The sequence below is a fragment of the Salvelinus alpinus genome, chromosome 11 (assembly GCF_045679555.1).
Source record: "Salvelinus alpinus chromosome 11, SLU_Salpinus.1, whole genome shotgun sequence".
Lineage (NCBI taxonomy): Eukaryota > Metazoa > Chordata > Actinopteri > Salmoniformes > Salmonidae > Salvelinus > Salvelinus alpinus.
In genome coordinates, this window is record NC_092096.1 from 43,845,580 (window position 1) to 43,871,625 (window position 26,046).

The 26,046-nt window shown below is 45.4% G+C and overlaps 1 protein-coding gene across 1 annotated transcript; it reads right to left on the bottom strand.

Annotated features, from left to right (window-relative positions):
- Positions 1–1,326: 1,326 nt before the first annotated feature.
- On the bottom strand, positions 1,327–25,319 carry LOC139534228 (nicotinamide phosphoribosyltransferase-like). The gene is made up of 11 exons (XM_071333172.1): positions 25,168–25,319; positions 21,488–21,644; positions 19,141–19,244; positions 17,225–17,353; positions 14,461–14,619; positions 12,597–12,733; positions 11,634–11,859; positions 11,024–11,143; positions 10,807–10,947; positions 3,353–3,487; positions 1,327–3,176 (listed from the first exon to the last, which is right to left on the bottom strand). The coding sequence occupies exons 1-11, from the start codon at positions 25,219–25,221 to the stop codon at positions 3,063–3,065; spliced, it is 1,476 nt and encodes a 491-aa protein (XP_071189273.1). The 5' UTR covers positions 25,222–25,319; the 3' UTR covers positions 1,327–3,062.
- Positions 25,320–26,046: the final 727 nt, after the last annotated feature.

The following is a 26,046-nucleotide window of genomic DNA, read 5'->3' on the forward strand; positions in this document are numbered from 1 at the left end:
CTGTCATATGTGTCACTGCCACGGTTCCTCTATAGTCTCTACAGTCGCCATAGTCTCTACAGTATCTATAGTCCCTGAGCATCCATAGTCCCTATAGCATCACAGTCCCTACAGCATCCATAGTATATATCGTTTTTATAGTCAAACGCTATAGCCTCTATAGTCTTGCCAAATACAATAACATGCACTTTCACACATTCACTCAGTAACTCCACACTCACAACTTTCCCATCCACTACACACGCAACTCACACCCACTACGTGCTATTACTTGACTCAGGACTAGTGGTACCCTCAATTTTTGTTTAGTTTCATTTGTTTTATTATTATAGATTTTTATACAAATTCATTTAAAAGGGACTTAGTGTAATCCATTTCCGTGTCCCTCGTTTGTTTGTGGGTGAATTGTCTCCTCCTGGGCAGCTCACAGGAAGGGTCTGGTCTGGGGGTCTCGTCCTCTTTTGGTCAGACTGGAATTTCCCTCACGCTTCATAAAATGTGCCAACGGTTTTCCTCGCAGACCCCCACTGGAAAGCTCCGCAGGCAGAATCCATCGTCCTATTTGTGACACCAAATAGTTGTAGAAATTCTACACAGGGACACTCAAAGTCAATCATTATTATCAGCGCGCTGGAGAAGTTCCAACCAACTCAATGCATCAAGTACACATGTCGATAAGGAGCTCTCTTCTTTGGGACAGTCCCGTTATCCCTTATATACTAGTTATAAACATGTTACATAGGCATAGTTCATAGGGTTGGTTCCGGCATGTCTGGCAGTCTCCTATCTTAACTTAAAAAACTTATTCTGGGCGTTCGGCCAGATGGTCCTAAGGAGGAGGTTGTGTCGCCCCCCTCATATCTTTACCAAGCACAGGCTGGAACCAAGGATTATTTATGACACCAAGACAAGATGAACATTTTCAAGGTTGTCTTTTCACAATATAAAAATGTCCATCACAGGAGGATGGAAGCTAGCTGTCCTCCGGCTACACCATGGTGCTACCCTAGAGTGCTGTTGAGGCTACTATAGACCTTCTTTGCAAAATAGTGTTTTAATCAGTTATTTGGTGACATGATTATATTTTGTATAGTTTTATCTAAAAAGGATAACATTTTAAATGTTTTACAATTTAAAAAAAATCTTAAATTCACTGAGGATGGTCCTCCCCTTACTCCGAGGAGCCTACTGTACATATTGGTGCAGATGACTGACTTTATCAATGACATATATGAATTAATATATGATGTCTATGGAACTCAATCATGAGGGGCCCCGCCAATAAATAGAGAACAGAACACAATAAATTCATTTTTTATCCAAAGATTCACACATAAGTTGTAATTATTTAATTCTCCAACTACACCAAAAAACCAAAGCAATTTAAATCATTAAATCAAACATTTCAAATTGACAGGATGTTGTTTCTAATATGTAGACATTGCAACAGTAATGTTAGTTTAAAATATCAGATATGTTCAGTTTTGGGAAACAATTTGGGACAACCAACATATAATAAAACAAAAATATAATTCACAAGTATTATTTTCAAAACAGCATTCATACAAGACTATACCAGGATTGTAAAATTCCGGTAATCAAGAAATCCTGGTTGGAGGGTTCTGGATTCCGTGCGTATTCCCTCCTGATTCCCGGAATCTTTCAATCGGGGTTTCTGGGAAAGTTACCAGAATTTTTAAACAGTACTCTACACACAAACAAACATTTGCTAAAAGCTGACATAACACCTGCCATACAACAAACAAGCAGTGTGGAGGATTCTGTATTGGTAGAAAATGGGAATTAGACAAAAAAAAATAAAAATCCGCTTTTTCTCCCTACCTTGCCCTCCCGCAGTATAATGCAGTTGTTATATACACGTGAGAAGACAGTTTGGCCACATCCTTGTAAATATGAAGATTTACTGGAAATAATCTGCCAATATTTACCTTTGTCATAAAAAATAAATGATTTCTGGAGGTAAGAACCAACCACAATGGTATCACAAAAGTCAAATCAAGCTCTACGGAAAAGTTCCCCATAATTCAATATCAGCGACAAATGCCTTACTGTTCTCTAAAGCAAAGAAAAACGTATGTGTAACAAATATTTGTACTTTTACACAAATAAAAGGTGCCACAAATAGAGAGATTTGACTCTGTGTGTGAGTCCAAAATGACACCCTAATCAGTGCAATACTTTTTACTGGTAAAGGGAATAAGGTGCCATTTCAGACATACAGACTGTGTCGTGCAGTTCTGTAGACAGTGTTTAAGCAACATGATTAGTTGGCTTCTACATGGCGACTTGCTCATGTGTGGGTAGTGTCTTCTAAAGATCCAGGGGAAAACTTATTAAAAAAAAAGAAAAGAAAAGGCCAACAACTTAAAAGGTAGAGTATGTGTTCCCCTGATCAGCAAATTCATTTGCATAAAGGAATATAACGTTCCTTTAAAAAGGAAGAAACTGTCAGCACGCACACACGCACACACAAACATCCACTCAGGAACATTAAACATATACCTCTCAGTTCTAGAACCACACAAAGTTCGGGAACTTTCGTGAACACAGTAGAAACAGTATCTCCATTCCTGTGATCAACTTATCAACACTTGGTCATATAAACACTGTAACGTAACCGCAGTTTAAATGATTTATATACCACGATATCGTTCCATCCATCACTAAAAGACAACGCTAACTATGTAGATTATGAATGACTTTAAAACAGCTCTGTACACACAACACAGGGTACAGTCAGTGTGAATGTGTTCCTTCTATCTCTCTTTCGCTCTCATTTATCTCACTCAACTCCCTTTATCTTTATCACTTACTTGTTTCACTCACTCCACTTGCTCTCCCTCACTCACTCACTACTCTCTCTATCCCTTGGCCTTCACTCAGGTGTAGGTTTGGACGTGTGTGTGTGTGTGTCTCCTCTCCAGTGGAGGACAGTGCTTCTGGGAGGGTGGGGTTTGAGGGAAGGGGGGGGGGGGCGTCATTAGCAGTGTGCCGCCTCCGGTGGGGTGATGGAGGTCAGGGGTTCAGGGGTCAGTGGCCCCTCAGTGGAGGAGCTCCTTGAGGTCACTGTCCGTTATCTTGGCATTGTCTCTGACGTCATCGAACGTGTACGTCTTGACAATTTTCCCATTCTGAAACACTGTGTGTAACAGGTCCTGGAGGGAGGGAGACGAGAGGGAAAATAACAAATGACCATCAGTGAAGTGGCTAATTGACTAACCTCAATAAAAAGAGGTCACATTTGACAAACCTCAGTAACTAAAACAACAGTTATTTACAAAGGCTATTGGAATGCATTGATGTGGGAGTATGATACGTGAACTCAGCTCACCACGCCGTACTCCTCCAGGTCTCCCTTGCCCTCCTCCAGAGTGACAAAGTCCCCGCTCGCTGTCCGGTGCAGAGACAGACGACCTTTCTTTGACCTTTTGTTAGGGTCCGCCACCGGGTCCTTGAACACATTCACCTGACACCAAATATTAAAAACAGTTACACTTCTCTTTCCAGTGAAGGTAGGCATGGATGTGTGTCTGTGTTAAGAGTCCTGCACGGGCCAGTTTTTTTTGGAGATGCACCCGCCCTCGCCAGCCACGTCAATTCCGAGCCCCACCCGAGACCTGCCATCAGGACAGATTTTTCTCCGCAACCCGACAAATAATAATGTATTTAATTGTTTTTATGACTCCAGAGTAGTATAGGCTAGTAGGCTATTCCCCGTTCCTGTATGAATTGATTTGTCTGCATGTCTATTCAACATTTGGATAAAAAGGAAATTAAGAACGATATCTTCTTATTTTCACAATGCGACTGAAATTGCTTAGGGGGGAAAAAAGGGGGGGGGGAAATTATTCTAATTAGCCTTCTTACCCAATGAAAGCCTATAGCTGACATACATTCAATATTGTTTCGATAATCAAATAGTTTAATTGAAACTTATATAAACAACTCCCAGAATCGAATAGGCTATAGGCTGCAAAATTAGCATTCATTTATTTTGTAGGGTATATGTCATGTTTTGTCTTTGATCATGTCTTGTCCCTGTGCTTCCCTCTGCTGGTCTTATTAGGTTCTTTCTCTTTCTCTCTCTCTATCGTTCCGTTCATGCTCCCAGCTGTTTCTCATTCTCCCTACGACCTCATTTACTCTTTCACACCTGTCCCCTATTTTGCCCTCTGATTAGAGTCCCTATTTCTCCCTCTGTTTTCCGCTCCTGTCCTTGTCGGATTCTTGTTTTATGTTTGCAGTTCCTGTGTCTTGTTCCGCCCTGTCGTGTTCTTTTACCTTCTTCAGATGCTGCGTGTGAGCAGGTGTCTATGTCAGCTACGGCCTGTGCCTTCCTGAAGCGACCTGCAGTCTGTGGTCGCGTCTCCAGTCGTTCCTCTCTATTGACGAGAGGATTTCAGTTTCCTGTTTTGGATTTCCATTGATTTATATCCAGGAGTATCATTATTTGTTTTATACTGGAATAAAGACTCTGTTACTATTACGTCGCTTTTGGGTCCTCATTCATCTGCATAACAGAAGAATCCGACCAAGAATGGACCCAGCGACTACGGATTCTCTCAACACTGCCGTCGAGTTCCAGGGAGCTATGCTCGGCAGACACGAGCAGGAATTGTTTGCTGCTCGTCATGCCGTTGAGACCCTGGCCGCTCAGGTCTCCGATCTCTCTGGACAGTTTCAGAGTCTTCGTCTCGTGCCACCAGCTACTTCCTGGTCTTCCGAGTCTCCGGAACCTAGGGTTAATAACCCACCATGTTACTCTGGGCAGCCCACTGAGTGTCGCTCCTTTCTCACCCAGTGTGATATTGTGTTCTCTCTCCAGCCCAACACGTACTCAAGAGAGAGAGCTCGGATCGCTTACGTCATATCACTCCTTACTGGTCGGGCTCGGGAGTGGGGCACAGCTATCTGGGAGGCAAGGGCTGAGTGTTCTAACGATTATCAGAACTTTAAAGAGGAGATGATACGGGTTTTTGATCGTTCAGTTTTTGGGAAGGAGGCTTCCAGGGCCCTGGCTTCCCTATGTCAAGGTGATCGATCCATAACGGATTACTCTATAGAGTTTCGCACTCTTGCTGCCTCCAGTGACTGGAACGAGCCGGCGTTGCTCGCTCGTTTTCTGGAGGGACTTCACGCTGAGGTTAAGGATGAGATTCTCTCCCGGGAGGTTCCTTCCAGCGTGGACTCTTTGATTGCACTCGCCATCCGCATAGAACGACGGATAGATCTTCGTCATCGAGCTCGTGGAAGAGAGCTCGCGTTAACGGTGCTTCCCCTCTCCGCATCTCAACCATCTCCTCCCACCGGCTCAGAGACTGAGCCCATGCAGCTGGGAGGTATTCGCATCTCGACTAAGGAGAGGGAACGGAGAATCACCAACCGCCTTTGCCTCTATTGCGGTTCTGCTGGACATTTTGTCATGTCATGTCCAGTAAAAGCCAGAGCTCATCAGTAAGCGGAGGGCTACTGGTGAGCGCTACTACTCAGGTCTCTCCATCAAGATCCTGTACTACCTTGTCGGTCCATCTACGCTGGACCGGTTCGGCTGCTTCCTGCAGTGCCTTGATAGACTCAGGGGCTGAGGGTTGTTTTATGGACGAAGCATGGGCTCGGAAACATGACATTCCTCTCAGACAGTTAGGGAAGCCCACGCCCATGTTCGCCTTAGATGGTAGTCCTCTCCCCAGTATCAGATGTGAGACACTACCTTTAACCCTCACAGTATCTGGTAACCACAGTGAGACCATTTCCTTTTTGATTTTTCGTTCACCTTTTACACCTGTTGTTTTGGGTCATCCCTGGCTAGTATGTCATAATCCTTCTATTAATTGGTCTAGTAATTCTATTCTATCCTGGAACGTTTCTTGTCATGTGAAGTGTTTAATGTCTGCTATCCCTCCTGTGTCTTCTGTCCCCTCTACTCAGGAGGAACCTGGTGATTTGACAGGAGTGCCGGAGGAATATCATGATCTGCGCACGGTCTTCAGTCGGTCCAGAGCCAGCTCCCTTCCTCCTCACCGGTCGTATGATTGTTGTATTGATCTCCTTCCGGGGACCACTCCCCCTCGGGGTAGACTATACTCTCTGTCGGCTCCCGAACGTAAGGCTCTCGAGGATTATCTGTCTGTTTCTCTCGACGCCGGTACCGTGGTGCCTTCTTCCTCTCCCGCCGGAGCGGGATTTTTCTTTGTTAAGAAGAAGGACGGTACTCTGCGCCCCTGCGTGGATTATCGAGGGCTGAATGACATAACGGTTAAGAATCGTTATCCGCTTCCCCTTATGTCGTCAGCCTTCGAGATTTTGCAGGGAGCCAGGTGCTTTACTAAGTTGGACCTTCGTAACGCTTACCATCTCGTACGCATCAGAGAGGGGGACGAGTGGAAAACGGCGTTTAACACTCCGTTAGGGCATTTTGAATACCGGGTTCTGCCGTTCGGTCTCGCTAATGCTCCAGCTGTCTTTCAGGCATTAGTTAATGATGTACTGAGAGACATGCTGAACATTTTTGTTTTCGTTTACCTTGACGATATCCTGATTTTTTTCACCGTCACTCGAGATTCATGTTCAGCACGTTCGACGTGTACTCCAGCGCCTTTTAGAGAATTGTCTCTACGTGAAGGCTGAGAAGTGCGCCTTTCATGTCTCCTCTGTCACTTTTCTCGGTTCTGTTATTTCCGCTGAAGGCATTCAGATGGATCCCGCTAAGGTTCAGGCTGTCAGCGATTGGCCCGTCCCTAAGTCACGTGTCGAGTTGCAGCGTTTTCTCGGTTTCGCTAATTTCTATCGGCGTTTCATTCGTAATTTCGGTCAAGTGGCTGCCCCTCTCACCGCTCTGACTTCTGTCAAGACTTGCTTTAAGTGGTCCGGTTCCGCCCAGGGAGCTTTTGATCTCCTCAAGAAGCGTTTTACATCCGCTCCTATCCTTGTTACTCCTGACGTCACTAAACAATTCATTGTCGAGGTTGACGCTTCAGAGGTGGGCGTGGGAGCCATTCTGTCTCAGCGCTTCCAGTCTGACGATAAGGTCCATCCTTGCGCTTACTTTTCTCATCGCCTGTCGCCATCGGAACGCAACTATGATGTGGGTAACCGCGAACTGCTCGCCATCCGCTTAGCCATAGGCGAATGGCGACAGTGGTTGGAGGGGGCGACCGTCCCTTTTGTCGTTTGGACTGACCATAAGAACCTTGAGTACATCCGTTCGGCCAAACGACTTAATGCACGTCAAGCTCGTTGGGCGTTGTTTTTCGCTCGTTTCGAGTTCGTGATTTCCTATCGTCCGGGAAATAAGAACACCAAGCCTGATGCCTTATCCCGTCTCTTTAGTTCTTCTGTGGCTTCTACCGACCCCGAGGGGATTCTCCCTGAAGGGCGTGTTGTCGGGTTGACTGTCTGGGGAATTGAGAGACAGGTAAAGCAAGCACTCACTCACACTGCGTCGCCGCGCGCTTGTCCTAGTAACCTTCTGTTCGTTCCTGTCTCTACTCGTCTGGCTGTTCTTCAGTGGGCTCACTCTGCCAAGTTAGCTGGCCACCCCGGCGTTCGGGGTACGCTTGCTTCTATTCGCCAGCGGTTTTGGTGGCCTACTCAGGAGCGGGACACGCGTCGTTTCGTGGCTGCTTGTTCGGACTGCGCGCAGACTAAGTCAGGTAACTCTCCTCCTGCCGGTCGTCTCAGACCGCTTCCCATTCCTTCTCGACCATGGTCTCACATCGCCTTAGACTTTATTACCGGTCTGCCTTCGTCTGCGGGGAAGACTGTGATTCTTACGGTTATCGATAGGTTCTCTAAGGCGGCACATTTCATTCCCCTCGCTAAGCTTCCTTCCGCTAAGGAGACGGCACAAATCATCATTGAGAATGTGTTCAGAATTCATGGCCTCCCGTTAGACGCCGTTTCAGACAGAGGTCCGCAATTCACGTCACAGTTTTGGAGGGAGTTCTGTCGTTTGATTGGTGCTTCCGTCAGTCTCTCTTCCGGGTTTCATCCCCAGTCTAACGGTCAAGCAGAAAGGGCCAATCAGTCGATTGGTCGCATTTTACGCAGCCTTTCGTTTCGAAACCCTGCGTCTTGGGCAGAACAGCTCCCCTGGGCTGAGTACGCTCACAACTCGCTTCCTTCGTCTGCTACCGGGCTGTCCCCGTTTCAGAGTAGTCTTGGCTACCAGCCTCCTCTGTTTTCGTCCCAGCTCGCCGAGTCCAGCGTTCCCTCCGCTCAGGCTTTTGTCCAACGTTGTGAGCGCACCTGGAGGAGGGTCAGGTCTGCACTTTGCCGTTACAGGGCGCAGACTGTGAGAGCCGCCAATAAGCGTAGGATTAAGAGTCCTAGGTATTGTCGCGGTCAGAGAGTGTGGCTTTCCACTCGTAACCTTCCCCTTACGACAGCTTCTCGCAAGTTGACTCCGCGGTTCATTGGTCCGTTCCGTGTCTCTCAGGTCGTCAATCCTGTCGCTGTGCGACTGCTTCTTCCGCAACATCTTCGTCGCGTCCACCCTGTCTTCCATGTCTCCTGTGTCAAGCCTTTTCTTCGCGCCCCCGTTCGTCTTCCCCCCCCCCCCCCCGTCCTTGTCGAGGGCGCTCCTATTTACAAGGTACGGAAGATCATGGACATGCGTTCTCGGGGACGTGGTCACCAGTACTTAGTGGATTGGGAGGGTTACGGTCCTGAGGAGAGGAGTTGGGTTCCATCTCGGGACGTGCTGGACCGTTCGTTGATCGATGATTTCCTTCGTTGCCGCCAGGGTTCCTCCTCGAGTGCGCCAGGAGGCGCTCGGTGAGTGGGGGGGTACTGTCATGTTTTGTCTTTGATCATGTCTTGTCCCTGTGCTTCCCTCTGCTGGTCTTATTAGGTTCTTTCTCTTTCTCTCTCTCTATCGTTCCGTTCATGCTCCCAGCTGTTTCTCATTCTCCCTACGACCTCATTTACTCTTTCACACCTGTCCCCTATTTTGCCCTCTGATTAGAGTCCCTATTTCTCCCTCTGTTTTCCGCTCCTGTCCTTGTCGGATTCTTGTTTTATGTTTGCAGTTCCTGTGTCTTGTTCCGCCCTGTCGTGTTCTTTTACCTTCTTCAGATGCTGCGTGTGAGCAGGTGTCTATGTCAGCTACGGCCTGTGCCTTCCTGAAGCGACCTGCAGTCTGTGGTCGCGTCTCCAGTCGTTCCTCTCTATTGACGAGAGGATTTCAGTTTCCTGTTTTGGATTTCCATTGATTTATATCCAGGAGTATCATTATTTGTTTTATACTGGAATAAAGACTCTGTTACTATTACGTCGCTTTTGGGTCCTCATTCATCTGCATAACAGTATACTCAAACTTTTACCAGCCGCACAGGTTTAAATGTATATGACCTGCGTATGGTCTAAATGAACAAAAGCCTGAATTAAAATGTAACAATTAACTGAATTACAGTAAACAAATACCTGCTTGCACTTTTAGCAGGATGTGTATCCACCTACCGGATTGTTTTCATCCAACAAATGTAAACGCCTGAAGTTCGCTAAACCTGCATTGTCATGTGGATTGGTGCTTTGGTCATGTAGATTGGTGCTTTGGTCAGATGACATGAAATTAGAGCTCTTTGGCCACGCCCACCAGTGGTGGGTTTTGGTGTTGAAATGAGAACGCATGAGCAGAAAAGAACCCCATTGTAAAATATGGTAGTGGATCTCTAATGTTATAGGGCTATATTGCTTCCACTGGTCCTGGGGTTGTTACGGTCAACGGCATCATGAACTACCAGGATATTGTTTTGCCAAAAATCTGGTCGCCTCTGCCAGGGGGCTGAAACTTGGCAGCAAGTGGATCTTCCAGCAAAACAAGAACTCCAAGCACACACCAAAACCCTCAAAGGAATTGTTAATCAACATGTTGCAATGGCCAACTCAGTCTCAGGACCCATTGAAAACCTGTGGTTTGAATTGAAAAAGGGTAGTCTATAAGCGCAGACGATGGATATCAAGGATCTGGAAGGATTTGGTATTTTATTAGGATCCCCATTAGCTGTTGCAAAAGCAGCAGCTATTCTTCCTGGGGTCCACACAAAACATGAAACATAATACAGAATGACATAATACAGAACATCATTAGACAAGAACAGCTCAAGGACAGAACTACATATATTTTCAAAAAAGGCACATGTAGCCTACATATCAATGCATACACACAAACTATCTAGGTCAAATAGGGGAGAGGCGTTGTGCTGCGAGGTGTTGCTTTATCTGTTTTTTGAAACCAGGTTTGCTGTTCATTTGAGCAATATTAGATGGAAGGAAGTTCCATGCAATAAGGGCTCTATAATACTGTACAATTTCTTGAATTTGTTCTGGATCTGGGGACTATGAAAAGACCCCTGGTGGCATGTCTGTGTGTGTCAGAGCTGTGTGTAAGTTGACTACGCAAACAATTTGGGATTTTCAACACATGTTGTTCTGTATAGAGGAATGGCCTAAGATCCCTCCCAATGTGTTCTCGGTGCCGTTATTCTCGCAAGGTGAGGTATTGAAAACAGGGTGTCAATCATTTTGACCCCTACCTTCGAGAAAAAAAGTATTACTAGTTAAACAAAATCTCTTTCTCTGAGCAATTGTATTAGCATAAAATAATTTCCCAATTTTTCTAGCATACAATTTAGCTCAGTATTTGAATGATTGATTTCACAGTCATTTCTGGTCATCTTTATCAAAAGTGTCAATTTAAGACCCCACTGTAATATAGCATACAGTATCCATGTGTGTGTGTGTGTATGTGATGGTGTGTGTGCATGCGTGTAATGCTCTGCTCACCCCCAGGCCGTTGGTGACCACGTAGCTGCATTTAAAGGAGCAGTTGAGCAGATCCCTGGTCAGTTTCTGCAGCAGAGCCCCTCCAGAGCCAAAGGCGATGTTCTCAATGCTCCACCGATGCTGCTTCATCCCCTCCACGATCTACACACACAGACACATGCACTGTTAATACTGCCTGTGTGTGTTTGTGTGTCCATGTGTGTGTGTGTGCGTGTACCTCTTGCAGGGTGTTGATGTCCACTCCGTCCCCCTGTATAACTCTGATATAGGGCGGCAGAACTTTGTAGCCTTTGGCATTCTCCGTAGGGATAAACTTCTTCCCCAGGATCTCCAGCACCTGAGTGGAGGAAGCACGTTTTTTTTTTTTTAACAAGAATGCTAAATCTGTATGCGAGGAACATACAGCACCGACTGAGAGGGCTTCCATACGGCTCAATCTCAACTACAGAAGCCCGGTCATAGCTCAAAATATCACCCAAATCATGCAACCCCCCGCATGGAACTCGCAACGCTAAGATAGTGGGTTCGATTCCTGGGACCGCCTGTACATAAAACGTAGGCGTGCATGACTATAAAAGCGTCTGCTAAACGGCATATCGGAATATTATTCTAGTCATATCAAATGGCAGATTAAGATGGACGTTGAATTCGTGTGCATCTTTCTCAACTTAGGATCTGGCCAATAATATTCAGTATTGCGTTAGTACTTTCTCAGAGGACCTGATTGGGACCTACCTTCAGTACGTTATCCACAGGCTTCCCCAAGTTGGGAGGACGACGAGGGGCTTAAGGGGGTTGACTTAGGGTCGAGCTAGGCCTAGTGTTACCTTCAGTACGGTATCCAGGGGGTCCCCTGAGTCGGGACGGACCACCAGTGGGGCGTCAGCGCTGCGGGACTCAATGAGGCTCCTCAGGTCTTCTCCCCAGATCTTCTCACAGGCGTTGTAGATGTCATAGCTGTCACTGACGATAGACACGGGCACGTTGGGAAACTGCCTCACGATGTGCTCAAAGGCATCTCGCTCGTGGTCCTTGCCCCACGCTGTGATTGTGCTGGCGAGAAAGAGGGAGAATACAAAAGAGATCAGATTTACTGAAGACAACAAAACATATCCCTCTCCCTATGAACTCTTCCACATGGAGCTGCAGTGCCACCACTAGAGGGCATCCTTATCAACACTTTGCAGAAACTGGACTTCCAGGAGCTCATGTCCACAACAGTGAACTGTAGCTAGCTAGCTATGTCCTTTTAGTTTCTTTCTGAATCCATCCGTGCATTACGCTTGCCTCAATTACAATTTGATCTTTATTTAACGCTATCAAATCTATTAGCAAAGAAATGAGGGACGTATCTCCAAATGCATTGCTATCTACCACCTTGGAGAACCCAGCGAGTGAGGGGGATGGTAGAGTACTGTGTGTATCATATGGAGAGGAGTGTGACTGTGTCTCTGAAAGATTAAACTAAAATGGACCGGCGTGATTCCGTAACCACAGTGACCAGGCCAGGGCCTCTGGAACCGAACTTCCAGCACCCAACGGTGCAAATGAATGGTGCAGTGGAGCAGTGGTACAACCAACTCAGCTAGAGATGTACTGTACATCTCCTGATCTCCTGTGTGTGTACTGTTATCAATGGCCTATACAAGCATAGCATTTGATATTTGGATATCAAAGCCATCCCCTCCTGCTTGCTATCTGGGGCTGAGAAGGCCTATACAAGTGTAATTTGATTGATTCGGTACCAAGAAAGATGTTAGCGTGTTAACTGTGTGTCCTGACGTTATTACCTGTGCTCCGCGGCGGGCACAGAGAAGCCAGGCACGGGGTCTTTGGTGCCGTAGTACTTCTTAATCACGCCGATGCCAGCCACTGTGTCTGTGCCCTTAAAGTTCACCAGGTGGGCAGAGGCTCCGATACCTGCCGTCTGAAATGGGGAAGAGAGATGGTGAGTCAAATGTCACACACACACACACCTACAGCGCATTCGGAAAGTATTCAGACCCCTTGACTTTTTCCACTTTGTTACGTTACAGCCTTATCAACAAAAATATATATATTTATATATAATTTTCAACTCAATCTACACACAATAACCCATAATGTCAAAGCAAAAACAGGTTAAAAAAAATGGAAATATCACATTTACATAATTATTCAGACCATTTACTCAGTACTTTGTTGAAGCACCTTTGGCAGAGATTACAGCCTTGAGTCTTCTTGGGTATGACGCTATAAGCTTGGCACACCTGGATTTAGGGAGTTTCTCCCATTCTTCTCTGCAGATCCTCTCAAGCTCAGTCAGGTTGGATGGGGAGCTTTGCTGCACAGCTATTTTCAGGTCTCTCCAAAGATGTTTGATCGGGTTCAAGTCCGGGCTCTGGCTGGGCCACTCAAGGACATTCAGAGACTTGTCCCGAAGCCACTCCTGCATTGTCTTGACTGTGTGCTTAGGGTTGTTGTCCTGTTGAAAGGTAAACCTTAGCCCAAGTCTGAGGTCCTGAGTGCTCTGGAGCAGGTTTTCATCAAGGATCTCGCTGTACTTTGCTGCGTTCATCTTTCCCTCGATCCTGACTAGACTCCCTGCCGCTGAAAAAATTCCCGACAGGCATGATGCTGCCAGCACCATGCTTTACCATAGGGATGGTGCCAGGTTTCCTCCAGACATGATTCTTGGCATTCAGGCCAAATCATTCAATCTTGGTTTCATCAGACCAGAGAATCTTGTTTCTCATGGTCAGAGTCCTTTAGGAGCCTTTTGGCAAACTCCAAGCGGGCTGTCCTGTGCCTTTTACTGAGGAGTGGCTTCCGTCTGGCCACTCTACCATAAAGGCCTGATTGGTGGAGTGCTGCAGAGATGGTTGTGCTTCTGGAAGGTTCTCCCATCTCCACAGAGGAACTCTGGAGCTCTGTCACAGTGACCATCAAGTTCTTTGTCACCTCCCTGAGCAAGGCCCTTCTCCCCCAATAACTCAAGTTTGGCCTGGCGGCCAGCTACAGGAAGAGTCTTGGTGGTTCCAAATGTATTCCATTTAAGAATGATGGAGGCCACTGTGTTCTTGGGGACCTTCAATGCTGCAGAAATGTTTTGGTATCCTTCCCCAGATCTGTGCCTCAACACAATCCTGTCTTGGAGTACTACGGACAATTCCTTCGACCTCATGGCTTAGTTTTTGCTCTGACATGCACTGTCAACTGTGGGGCCTTATATAGACAGGTGTGTGCCTTTCCAAATCATGTCAAATCAATTGAATTTACCACAGGTGGACTCCAATCAACATCTCAAGGATGATCAATGGAAACAGGATGCACCTGAGCTCAATTGAGAGTCTCATAGCACAGGAACTGAATACTAATGTAAATTAGGTATGTTTTTTTATTTATAATTAGTTTGCAAACAATTCTGAAAACCTGTTTTCTCTTTGTCGTTATGGGGTAGTGTGTGTAGATCTTAGAACAAGGCTGTAACGTAACAGAATGTGGAAAAAGTCAAGGGGTCTGAATACTTTACGAATGCCCCCCCCCCCACACACACACACACACACACACACACACACACACACACACACACACACACACACACACACACACACACACACACACACACACACACACACACACACACACACACACACACACACACACTTCCTCTACCTCTTGTGAGGAAACTCCCCTGTAGCCGAAGTCGTGCAGCTTGTACTCCAGCTTGTCCAGGTTGCCAGAGGTCTCCAGCAGGTACTTGGCCAGAATCTTCTTCTGCTCCCTGGAGTTGGTCGCCACGGTGATGGGGTACCAGACCTGGACAAGGATGGTCTGGAGGGGAGGAGGAAGAGGGGAGGGGGTTAGTAGATTGCCATGCTAGAATGGGCCCAAGCCTGGAGCTTTCGAAGCACAATTTTCAAAGCGTCTCCCTCTCCCTCCACCAATCTTACCTCCCACTCTTATCCCTCCATCCATCCCTCTCCCTCCCTCTTTCATTCATTCATTCCTGATCCCGCTCCGCCCGCTCTCTCCTCCATCTTCCTTGAACCGTAGTGTGCCTGTCCATGAACCCCAAAAAATCCCTCTGACCCCACCACAGCCCCATCCACACCCTCCAGTCACCCCATCACAGTGTAGTGAGCTGGAACATGAACCCAAAACCAACCCTCTTGACAGACCCTTTATCCTGCTATGTGGAAGGGGAAGTGGGCTGTTTGGGAGGCTCAGGGGCTAGATCCACATTCCCTGGCAAAGGGACAGGTCATGTCAACACAGGGTCCGATGGGATGATTCCTTACATGGCAAGCCCAGGACAGAGTTACTTAGCCGTGGCCCGCTGGCAGCTAGAGATGCCTGGGTCTTTGTCTCAGTCCAGTCATCGTTGAACGGGCGAGTCAATATTATCACGCCATGTCCGAGTGTGTGTTTAGTCATATTTCTCCCTCTAGGAGCTGTGTAGTGTGCATGTACGTGAGAGTGTGTGTACGTGTGTGTGTGTGTGTGTGTATGTGTGTGTGTGTGCAGGGTCATCTGTACGGTCCACATGGTCAGAAACACCTTGCAGGGTTACCTGACCCCTCACACGCTACCTCAAGATGTTGCCAGCCACAGCTCCAACAACTACAACTCAATATGTGAAAATGATCATCATAATCTAGAAACAAATGAATTATCTTTAAGGAACTGAAGCCATACAGGCCTACTATATGACTGGTTGTATATAGACGCATGCAGTGATGCTGAGGTGATCTACAGCAGTAATGCCAGGTGGAGACTGAGGAGGGCGCCATTGAGCACCGTAGTGGGGATGGGGATAACAGAGCCACACTTCCAGAGCCAAACCATAATATGCTATATAATAGAGCAGTCACCAACCTTTGAGTCAAAAAGCACCGAGATCTACCGCTCAGAAAAACAAAAATATGACTTATTTTTTTTATTTTTTATATCTATGCACTATTAACTTGCGAGGTACAGCTGAGCATAAATTGAAATAATTCGCTTTTTTATTTTACTGGACTGATGGTACCTGCATCTGATGGTCAGTTTCAGTGGCGGGAGGGAGCAGCAGAGGTTCCACCTCTCACGGTCTCTACTCCCTCCCTCCGGTGAGACTGACCAGAGAGAGGGGACACCGGCTTCCACCTGATGGCGAAACTCTAGTCGCACCGCATTATTCATGCACACACTCATGCTGTTCTTATGACCAGAGTTAGTGAAATAACATTCCATGATATTAAAATAGACACGATGAGTTGCCAATAATAAAAACACAGGCCTATCGATATACTTGGCTACTCATTCATTGCAGCTGCATTGCTGGTTGTAGCGTGTGTGGAATCAACAAGAAGTGCGTCATATGTTGTGTAAAATTGTTGAATTAAAAACAGTGTTGACAGTGCTGAATGAAAACTTAAACATGAACTTACTCATAAAAACAGCATCTCTTTGCTGTATTCTTTGAGAGTCTCTCTTTGGACATGGTTTTAAAACGTATTAAATCTCATATAGGCTAGTTTCAAACTTTTCCGTGGGGCCGTGGAAGCTGTACTAGGCAGTGGTTTGAGCTATGCAATTGGCCAGCGCAGTAGGCGCGCACTTGATTTAGCTCTCTCTTCAGACAAATTAAATAGTTCAAAATGGGAACACTTCACTTACCCTTCTGAATCAAGTGCACCTACCACCAACAGTGCAAGACAAAACATATATTTTTTTAAGGAGCGCAAGGCTTTATCGTTGGCTTTTCTACAGAAATGTTTGGCGATCGACCGGTTGGTGACCAGTGTTAATATGATCACGTGGCGGTGTCAGACCAGCGAGTCTACGGTCTGCTCTTCAGTGGAACTACTCTGCACGTTCACGGAGATCGGCGTGAGAAAGACACCGCACAGATTCACTGATCTTGATCGCAAAATGAGTAGTCATCCAGGAGGCAAGGTGATTTGTAGATCAGTGATTCTGCACAGAGTGGCTACAGAGAGATGGAGACGGGGCTTAGCTCCCCTAGCTCAAACGGCACCCTATTCTCAGGGTTCTGGTCAAAGAAGTGCTCTATATAGGGAATAGGGTGCCATTTGTGATGCAGCACCCATAGAAACCATCCTAGTCAGAGAAGCTAACTAGTAACACTCGAGGCTAGACACTAGACAGACACAGGCAGGATACGTGAGGAAGAGGTTTACAGATAGAGAGACTGATGGCTCTCATCATAAGTTAATTAAAAAGTGCAGAGTCACTGTGGCAATGTTGTGTGGTGTGCTCTAGGGGCAGGGCCTTGGTCAGTTAGGAGTGAAGTCAAATAAATATTACAATTTATTTTAGATCAGACAGCCACACTGACTCTAAGGATTCATTTGGAACAGACAGGAAGGACCCAATCCAGTCACATTGATGGAGACCTAACATACCTGCTGCCGCCCCCCCCACTGACACTCACCTCCACCCAGTTGGTGAGCCAGTAGCATTCTGGGTCGGTGCTCTCCACGGTGAAGAGGACGTTACCCCGTGGGATCACACTTCCCTCCGGCACCGCCTTGATCTCTATGGGTAGGTGGCCGTCATACTTCTGCAAAACACACACACACAACCTTTACAGCAGCCATTGCAGTTAACACACAACATTCACCCTAAAGCCCATGGTCTGATCCATTTTCTTTATCATATTAGTAAAATAAAAGTATGTTTCAAGTATCTTAAAATTCTCTCTCAAAAAAAAAAAATTGTGATAGGACACTAATCAAATTAAAGTGACCCTGATCAGCACTAGTAACCCAGGTGAGCAAAATAGATTGAAAGTTTCCACCAAAATTACATATTTTCAACATCTGGTACTCATAGGGAACACATGGTGTAGGCCTAATTGGGTACAAGGTCTACCATTAGGTAGTGTTGTCAGAGAAACATCTAATGTGATCTCTATGGCCTCTCCCGCAGTCCTCTCGCTGTGAATATCTGACCTGAAACCTGTTTGTGGGTGTGTGCTTTTACTATCCTCGTGGAGACCAGAAGTCCTCACAAGGATAGTAAAACAAGGAAAATTAAGACAAAAAAACACACACGTAAAAGGGCTATTTTAGGCTAGGTTGGGGTTTGGGGCGGCAGGTAGCTTAGTGGTTAGAGCGTTGGGCCAGTAACCAAAAGGTTGCTGGATCGAATCCCCGAGCTGACGAGGTAAAAATCTGTTGTTCTGCCCCTGAACAAGGCAGTTAACCCACTGTTCCCCGGTAGGCCGTCATTGTAAATAAGAATATGTTCTTAACTGACTTGCCTAGTTAAATAAAAGGTTAAGTTAAAAAAAACTATTAGGGTTAGATGTAGGGGTTTGGTGTTAAGGAAAATAGGATTTTTAATGGGAATCAATTGTTTGGTCAAGGATACAATGAGCTCCAAAAGTATTGGGAGAGTGACACATTTTTGTTGCTTTGGCTATGTACTCCAGTACCTTGGATTTGATACAATGAAATTACATCACTTTTTGCACATAGTCCCCCTAAACAATTGTATTAAAGTAGTCAAAATGTTGTATTTGGTCCCATATTCCTAGCATGCAATTGACTATATCAAGCTTGTGACTCTACACACCTGTTTGTTTTGGTTGTGTTTCAGATCATTTTGTGCCCAATAGAAATGAATGGTAAATAATGTACTGTGTCATTTTGGAGTCACTTATTGTAAATAAGAATAGAATATGTTTCTAAACACTTCTACATGAATGTGGATGCTACCATGATTACGGATAGTCCTGAATGAATCGTGAATAATGATGAGGTTACTGACGCACAAATATCATACCCCCAAGACATGCTAACCTCTCACCATTACAATAACAGGGGAGGTTAGCACGATTCATTCAGGATTATCCGTAATCATGGTAGCATCCACATTAATGTAGAAGTGTTTAGAAACATGTCCTGTCCTTATTTACATTAAAAGTGGCTCCAAAATGACACAATACATTATTTACCATTCATTTCTATTGGCCACAAAAAAAATCAGAAACACAACCAAAACAAACAGCAAATGCATCCAACAAGGTTGTAGAGTCACAAGCTTGATGTAATCATCGCGTGCTAGGAATATGGGACCAAATACTAAACTTTTGACTACTTTAATACACATAAGTGAATTTGTCCCAATACTTTTAGTCCCCTAAAATAGGGGGACTATGACGAAAAAGTGCTGCAATTTCTAAACGGTTCACCCGATATGACTGAAAATACCCTCAAATTAAAGCTGACAGGCTTTAATCTCATAGTCATTGTATAATTTGAAATCCAAAGTGCTGGAGTACAGAGGCAAACCTGTCCCAATTCTTTAGGAGCTCACTGTAGTAAAACAAACGTGAATGTGTACCTCCAGTATGTAGTTCCAGCCCTTCTCGTTGAAGACGTCATCCTGGAAGTGTTCCCTGTACACCTCCTTCGCTTCCTGGATCTTCTCTGGAGTCACCACCTTCCCTGGGGGGAGGGAGGGAGGGAGGGGGGAGGGGAGAGAAGAAAAGAAAGAGGTTCAAATGGTTGAAGCATCAGTGAACACGTGGTGTATAGGATATAGAGAGAGATATGACAGTTTGTGAGAGCAAAAGAGGGAGAGAAGGGGGAGGAGAGAGAGGAGGAGGAGAGAGAGGAGCATTGGAATCCCAAACTCTAGTCCATCCATGTGCTATTAAATTAGGAGCTTCTCTCTCCCTCTTACAGAGCGGCTTTGTCCTGCTGTAGGACATGCTACAGGCTAGAGACACACACACACACACAATGTATACAGCTACACGCACGCAAAAACACATACACACCATCACACCTTAACAGTTACACACAAAACAACGTGTGCTTGATATGACCTCCTGTTGCAATAAAGTAACACGGCTGGTATTTTCAAAAGGTTATTTGAGTACAAATAAAAACTTAAAGTTAAGAAAATTTTATTCCAAGGCTACTTCTTGTGAGTAGAACTCTGTATCATTGTAGTGAATTAATGCTAGTAGCCCCAAGTTGCAGCTGCCCTTTGTGTTGCTGGGGCTCAAAGAGCAGATGTTCCTTTGTCTCCGGTCCACGCTAGTCCTGAAGCTCTCTACAGCACCTCTCCCTGCCTCGCCGTGAAATCACTTTGAGTTCCATTCTCTAATGCTGTGTGGAAGAACAAAACAACAGATCTAGGATCAGCTTAACCTTCTACAAAACGTTAACCTTAGGGCGGGCACCATTAGGGTATGGAGTGAGAAACTGATCTCAGATCAGTGTCTAGGCCAAGGCTGCCCAAGGTACGACATCTAGCTAAACCTCTCAGCTGCCTTTACAATAACTGATGGCCAGAGGAGAAAATAAAAGGCGTCCTCTTTCCCTACTTCCTACCGTGGAGTAATCCCTGACCGGACATTACTGGATAGTGAAATCCTAACCACTGACGTTCGATCAATCAAAAGGAAGGATTCCTTTTAACCGTATTGGAACGTGATCCTGGGGAGAATCTCAGTTGCATTTCCTTGATTCCTTGCGTCCTCTCTCCACGACTCCTTCTCAAATTCCATCGTATAAAAGTAATCAAAAGTTTAGTATTTGGTCCCATATCCCTAGCACACAATGATGACATCAAGCTTGCGACTCTACAACCTTCTTGGATGCATTTGCTGTTTGTTTTGGTTGTGTTTCAGATGTTGTGCCCAATAGAAATGAATGGTAAATAATGTAGTGTCATTTTGGAGCCACATTTATTGTAAATGACACAATACAGTATTTACCATTCATTTATATTGGGCACAAAATGATCTAAAACACAACCAAAACAAACAGCAAATGCATCCAACAAGTTTTTAGAGTCACAAGCGTGATGTAATCATCGCGTGCTCGGAATATGGGACCAAATACTAAACTTTTGACTACTTTGATACACATAAGTGAATTTGTCCCAATACCTTTGGTCCCCTAAAATGGGGGGACTATGTACAAACAGTGCTGTAATTTCATTGTATCATTTCAAATCCAAAGTACAGAGCCAACACAACAACAAATGCGTCACTACCCCAATACTTTGAGAGCTCATTGAATCCCTGTAGGGACCAAACAATTGATTCCAATTCAAAATCCTATTTTCCCTAACCTTTATCCTAAACTTAACACCAAACCTAACCTTAATTGTAACCGTAACCTAGCCAAAAATAGCATTTTTTCTTGTGTGTGTGTTTGGTTTTACTATCCTTGTGAGGACCAGAAGTTTCCAGAAGGAGAATACAGACAAACACACACGCTTCAGGTGAGATCTTGACAGCGAGAGGACTGGTCTATCATAAATACCAAGTGAGGCAGAAAGGAAGGATTGCTTTTCAAAGTATTGGAAGGTGATCCTGGGGAGAGACCTCTGAACTTCTCATTCAGTGAGTTTTGAGGAGGCGTGGAGAGAGGACGCGAGGAATCAAGGAAATGCAACTGAGATTCTCCCCTGCTCAGTCTAGATGCTACAGATCCTCAGATGCTGCCAGTCCACGCTGTAGAATTCATCTGAGCACCTATTCAACTATATGCTAGCCTTGATCACATGACAGTGATTCTCCTGCTGGCCGAGACAGGAAGGATCACTCAGTTCACTTCAACTCTGCAGACTAGTAGCAAGGCCTAGTAGTAGAGAATGTTAACTCATAGAAGAGCTATGTATATAGGCTTGGATGTCATATTTTGCATTATGAGGACATCAATACAATCCTTACCTTTTAAGTATTTGTTGGTGATGTACTGCAGGCCGTAGAAGACCGTTGTCTCATACTTGACTTTTCTGTTCTTGGTCGGGTCAGCTCTCTTCTCGCGGCACTCGAAGTAGGAGTACACTTTACTGGTGTTGGGAGGGTACTGCTTGTAGTGTGTCACCTGGATCAAAGACGGAGGAGACAACATGGATTAAATACATCAGAACTTCAGGCTATAAAATGACAGTTAGAGGATGAAAGGTACTTTGGTGACTAGTATATATATTTTTTTTTTACCTCCCGCTTTGGGCTGGATGTGCCAATGTGTGACATTACCCCCCACGTGCGCCAGCCTAGTAATTCCAGTCTCAGCCAATGAACTTCAGCTAAGAAAAGGCCTGCCCAGCGTTATCCAATGAGGTTGCAGGGCGGGCCCAACGGCTCAGTGGACACAGCGGAGATAGAGAGCGAGAGCAACGACGTGGTGCACATACAGGAATCTGCACATCTGTGACGTGGTACGCATTTTCCGGGGACCACTTACGGCGTGTGAGCACTACTTTCAAAATGACTGTCTGAAATTATACAAACGTTCGACCGTGCATCTTTAATAACAGTTTAAATAGCCTCACTACAAGGATACAATGTCACAGCTCCCGATTGTATAGTTAGTTGCCCTCAGGTGTCCTTCCAGAGAAGTGATGTAGATATGACATTCTCTTGGCAATGTTTTACTATAATTTTCACAACCGGAGGTTGCTGGTCGCAGCGTCACAGGCTTCTCCTATGTAGCAACAGGAAGATGTAGTGTAACAGGTTTGCACAGAGAAAGCAAATGGCTGTCGGAATTGTTTCCTCATTCCTCGAACACCACGGAGACATAAGAAAGGTTATGCTGCTATTTGTTCCCACATAAACACTCCAAAATGTGTCCCTTTACTGAGGGGAAGTTCTCTCACTCAACTTTCAGCTGCTAGATATCAGCCTGCTGGACCATGATAAGACTGAGTGACCAGGCCTGTCCCGCTGTCTGTCCGTCTGTACTACACAGGACAGATGGACACGAGACAGATACAGGGATGATTGCTCCCATCCGCTATCCAATTACAGGACCACCTCCTCCCAAAGGCCTCAAAGGGTTGTCATCTGACAATTGACTAACGTGATCTTCATTAGTCATTTCGATGCAATCTGCCGCCTGTTTCTGTTGCACACCCACACAGAGGTGTCTAGGGCTCTAAGCCTACTGAGCCGACTAGATATCACTGAAGTGATGGACTGATATGATGTATTCATGATCAAGTCAACTCCTCTCAGAGTTAGGCTAGAGGAAGTACTAACACGAATCTATATCTCAAATGACCCACTATTGGTCAAAGGTTGGCTCTGGTGAAATGTGGTGCATTTGTGTCATTTGGAGGGATACTCTTCCCCCCCCCAGGCTCACTCTCTCCAGGTATGTGTAGAGAAGTGGAACAGAAAGAGAGGATGGGCACATTGGGGACAGTTTTAAAAAAAAGAGAGGGACAGAGAGACAGGCTGTGGAGCAGATGGAACTGTAAATAACGCAAACACAGAGTAATGAGCAAATCTGCCGCCGATGCTTTTATTGATTAGCCACGACTTCTATGTACATATAATTACACTGGCCTCTCTACAGCGGCATATCTGTCTGGCACAGTGCCGTGTCCTTGCCTCTGGGCACTCACACATACGTCCATCTCTCTCTCACTTTCCGGGAATTCAGTCAACTGTAAAACTGTGTTACTTCTGACCCTCGCCCCGTCCTTCCTCTGGGCTACACTGGCCTTGCACATACAATGACATAACCTACGCGACAGGTCACTCGGCCTAGGTTATTAACCAATGCTGCCCCGTCCTTCACTAGCCCCCCCCCCCACAAGATCTCATGAACTAACCAGTAACAGAACCAATGAACCAAAAGTCCGTTTTGCATCCCCCCCCCCATGGGTTAGCCGATCCTAGAACTGCGCCTACATAGATCAGCGCTGGTCTGGGAATCTGTCCACGATGACCTCCGCTCTGACAGAGAGACGAGCCCCCTGCGTGTGATGAGCCACGAGTGTCACTGGCTGCTGGATGGAGCCAACCAGCTCAGTCTGAATGCACACACACGACAACAATAATCAACAGGATATGTTATTCTAAACTCTGAATCTAGGGCCTCAACAGCAGAGAGAAAGACTAAATAAAATATTTTCATGAAGCACAATTGACCAAGATTAAAGCTAATGTTTGGAGCCGTTTTGACTCCGTTCTGTTCACAAATGTCAATTTTGGGGGGTATTTTACCAGACCGGGGGTTGTGAAACAACAGTTTGCGTAAGCGTTGCATGGCAAAGACAGAACACTCTGATAATCCAATATTCCTCCATGGTTTTAGGACAGCGGTTAGGGACTTAGGGCCTACTTTATTACCCCTTTATTAGCCTCCATCATGTTATGTTGTATAAGTCAGAGTAGCCTGTGCCCTGCCTTTAGTTTCCCACCCACCCTCTCTCTCTCTATCCTAACAGGCCCTATAGTTCCAAACGCCGACCAGTCACTGTATAACACTGAGGCCAAAAGGACTGAAGTGTTTAATGCCACCTTACACACACACCAGTCCAGAAAACAGCATCATCACAGCACTGACCAGGAGGGAGAATGATTGACAGTTGACACTGGCTCATCAAAAATAATAGGATTAACGTACTTTGTGCAGCCTTTATTTTTGTCCCTCTGGTAAAGAGGAACCATAGCAGTTCCACTATGTTTATATAATAGTGTGGTGCCACAATTGTATAAAATAAGACTATGCAATATTGGGTTGTGACCTGTGAGTGAGAGATTCAGCTGATATGACAGCTTGGATGACAGGACACGGGGCCACAAAGAAATGCATACATTTCTCGTAGTATTGTAATTGACAAAAGCAGTCAGTCATATCTACAGAATGTTGCTTGCAAGGTCTATAAGTGTACCCATCAGCAGACAGCTGATTATTAGTCAAAGAAAATAACATGTAAAACCCAGTCAATCATTCAGCATGCATCTCTCATTTGATGTGCACTGAAAGCACGCATTCCACCTCCGTTTTCGACAACATCGACGGTCAAAAAATGGATTGCACTAAGACCTGGAGCGTCTCCAAAGGCTTACCAAAGTTTCGCTTTTGTTTCAGGATCTGCCGTTGCTTTTTCTGAAGTAAGGAAATGGATAGTAGCACAAGAGACGCTGGCCTGTTAGCTACGTCTCTTGCAAAAGCTAGCCTTCCCACGTTTTGGTAGAAAAATGACCCGCTCCATTCATTGCTTGCTTGCTTGCGCTAGCTACCGCCTTTTCAATTAGCTGCTATAGCGTTCCCATTCACAACACATATTTAGCCAATATATCCTCTGCTCATTCGTTAGCTAGCTGCCTGCCTAGCCAGCGCAGCTAGCTGCGCAAAGGTGAGCATCTTCGTAGATTCGCTGGTGGCAATTCCGTCAATTATCCGGGATGAAAATAGGCAAAATGTGGTCCTACGTTTTCTACCTGTCCCTCTCTCCTCCCCATTTGGCCTAACGATCTGACACAGGCAGCCACCAAGGCAAGCGTGATGGCCTTGGAGGATGCAACCACCTTGGCTGATAGAATTACATGCACACTGAACCTACGACTACGCAGACAATCGCACTAACATACCGGTGTCGCCCACTCACCTTATAAGAATCAGTAGCTAACAATATGTTGAAATGAGGGTCTCTGTGCTCCATCTTCCCCTTGGTTTCAGTCAGTCGCGGGTGTCAGTATTATTACTCCGTGCAGTGGACTCAACCTAGCTCCGTCGCTGGGGAAGAGACCGTGAAGAGACGGAGGGGGCGGGCATAACGCGGGCGGTAGGGAGGCGGACCTCGCGTCACACAAGCGCAGACGATGACGTAGTGTAGGGGGGAAGGCCTCAAAGCAGGCTTATGGTTTGCCCAAATTCAGTGGTGAAAAAACTACGCAAAAGTCATACTTGAGTGAAAGTAAAGACACCTTAATAGAAAGTTACTCAAGTAAAAGTGAAAGTCAGCCAGTAAAATACTACTTGAGTAAAAGTCTCAAAGTATTTGGTTTTAAATATACTTAAGTATCAAAAGTAAATGTAATTGAAAAAATATACTTAAGTATCAAAAGTAAAAGTATAAATCATTTTAAATTCCTTATATTAAGCAAAGCAGAGGCACCATTTTCTTGTTTTTAAACTGTACGGATTGCCAGGGGCACACAGACATTATTTACAAAAGATGAATTTGTGATTAGTGAGTCCGTCAGTACAGCGGCAGTAGGGATGACCAAGTGTTCTCTTGATAAGTGCGTAAATTTAACTATTTTCCTGTCCTGCTAAGCATTCAAAATGTAACGAGTACTTTCGGTTGCCAGGAAAAATGTATGGAATAAAAAGTACAATATTATATATTAGGAATGTAGTGGAGTAAAAGTAAAAGTTGTCAAAAATATAAATAGTAAAGTAAAGTACAGATACCCCCAAAAACGACTTAAGTAGTACTTTAAAGTATTTTCACTTAAGTACTTTACCTCACTGCCCAAATTCT

Excerpts from the sequence above, each read along its gene's own strand:
- LOC139534228 (XM_071333172.1), bottom strand. The coding sequence starts at position 25,221 with ATGGAGCACAGAGACCCTCATTTCAACATATTGTTAGCTACTGATTCT. Across the intron at positions 21,645-25,167 it reads TAGCTACTGATTCTTATAAG|GTGACACACTACAAGCAGTA; the intron begins GTGAGTGGGCGA and ends TCTTTGATCCAG. Across the intron at positions 11,860-12,596 it reads GTGCCCGCCGCGGAGCACAG|CACAATCACAGCGTGGGGCA; the intron begins GTAATAACGTCA and ends CTTTCTCGCCAG.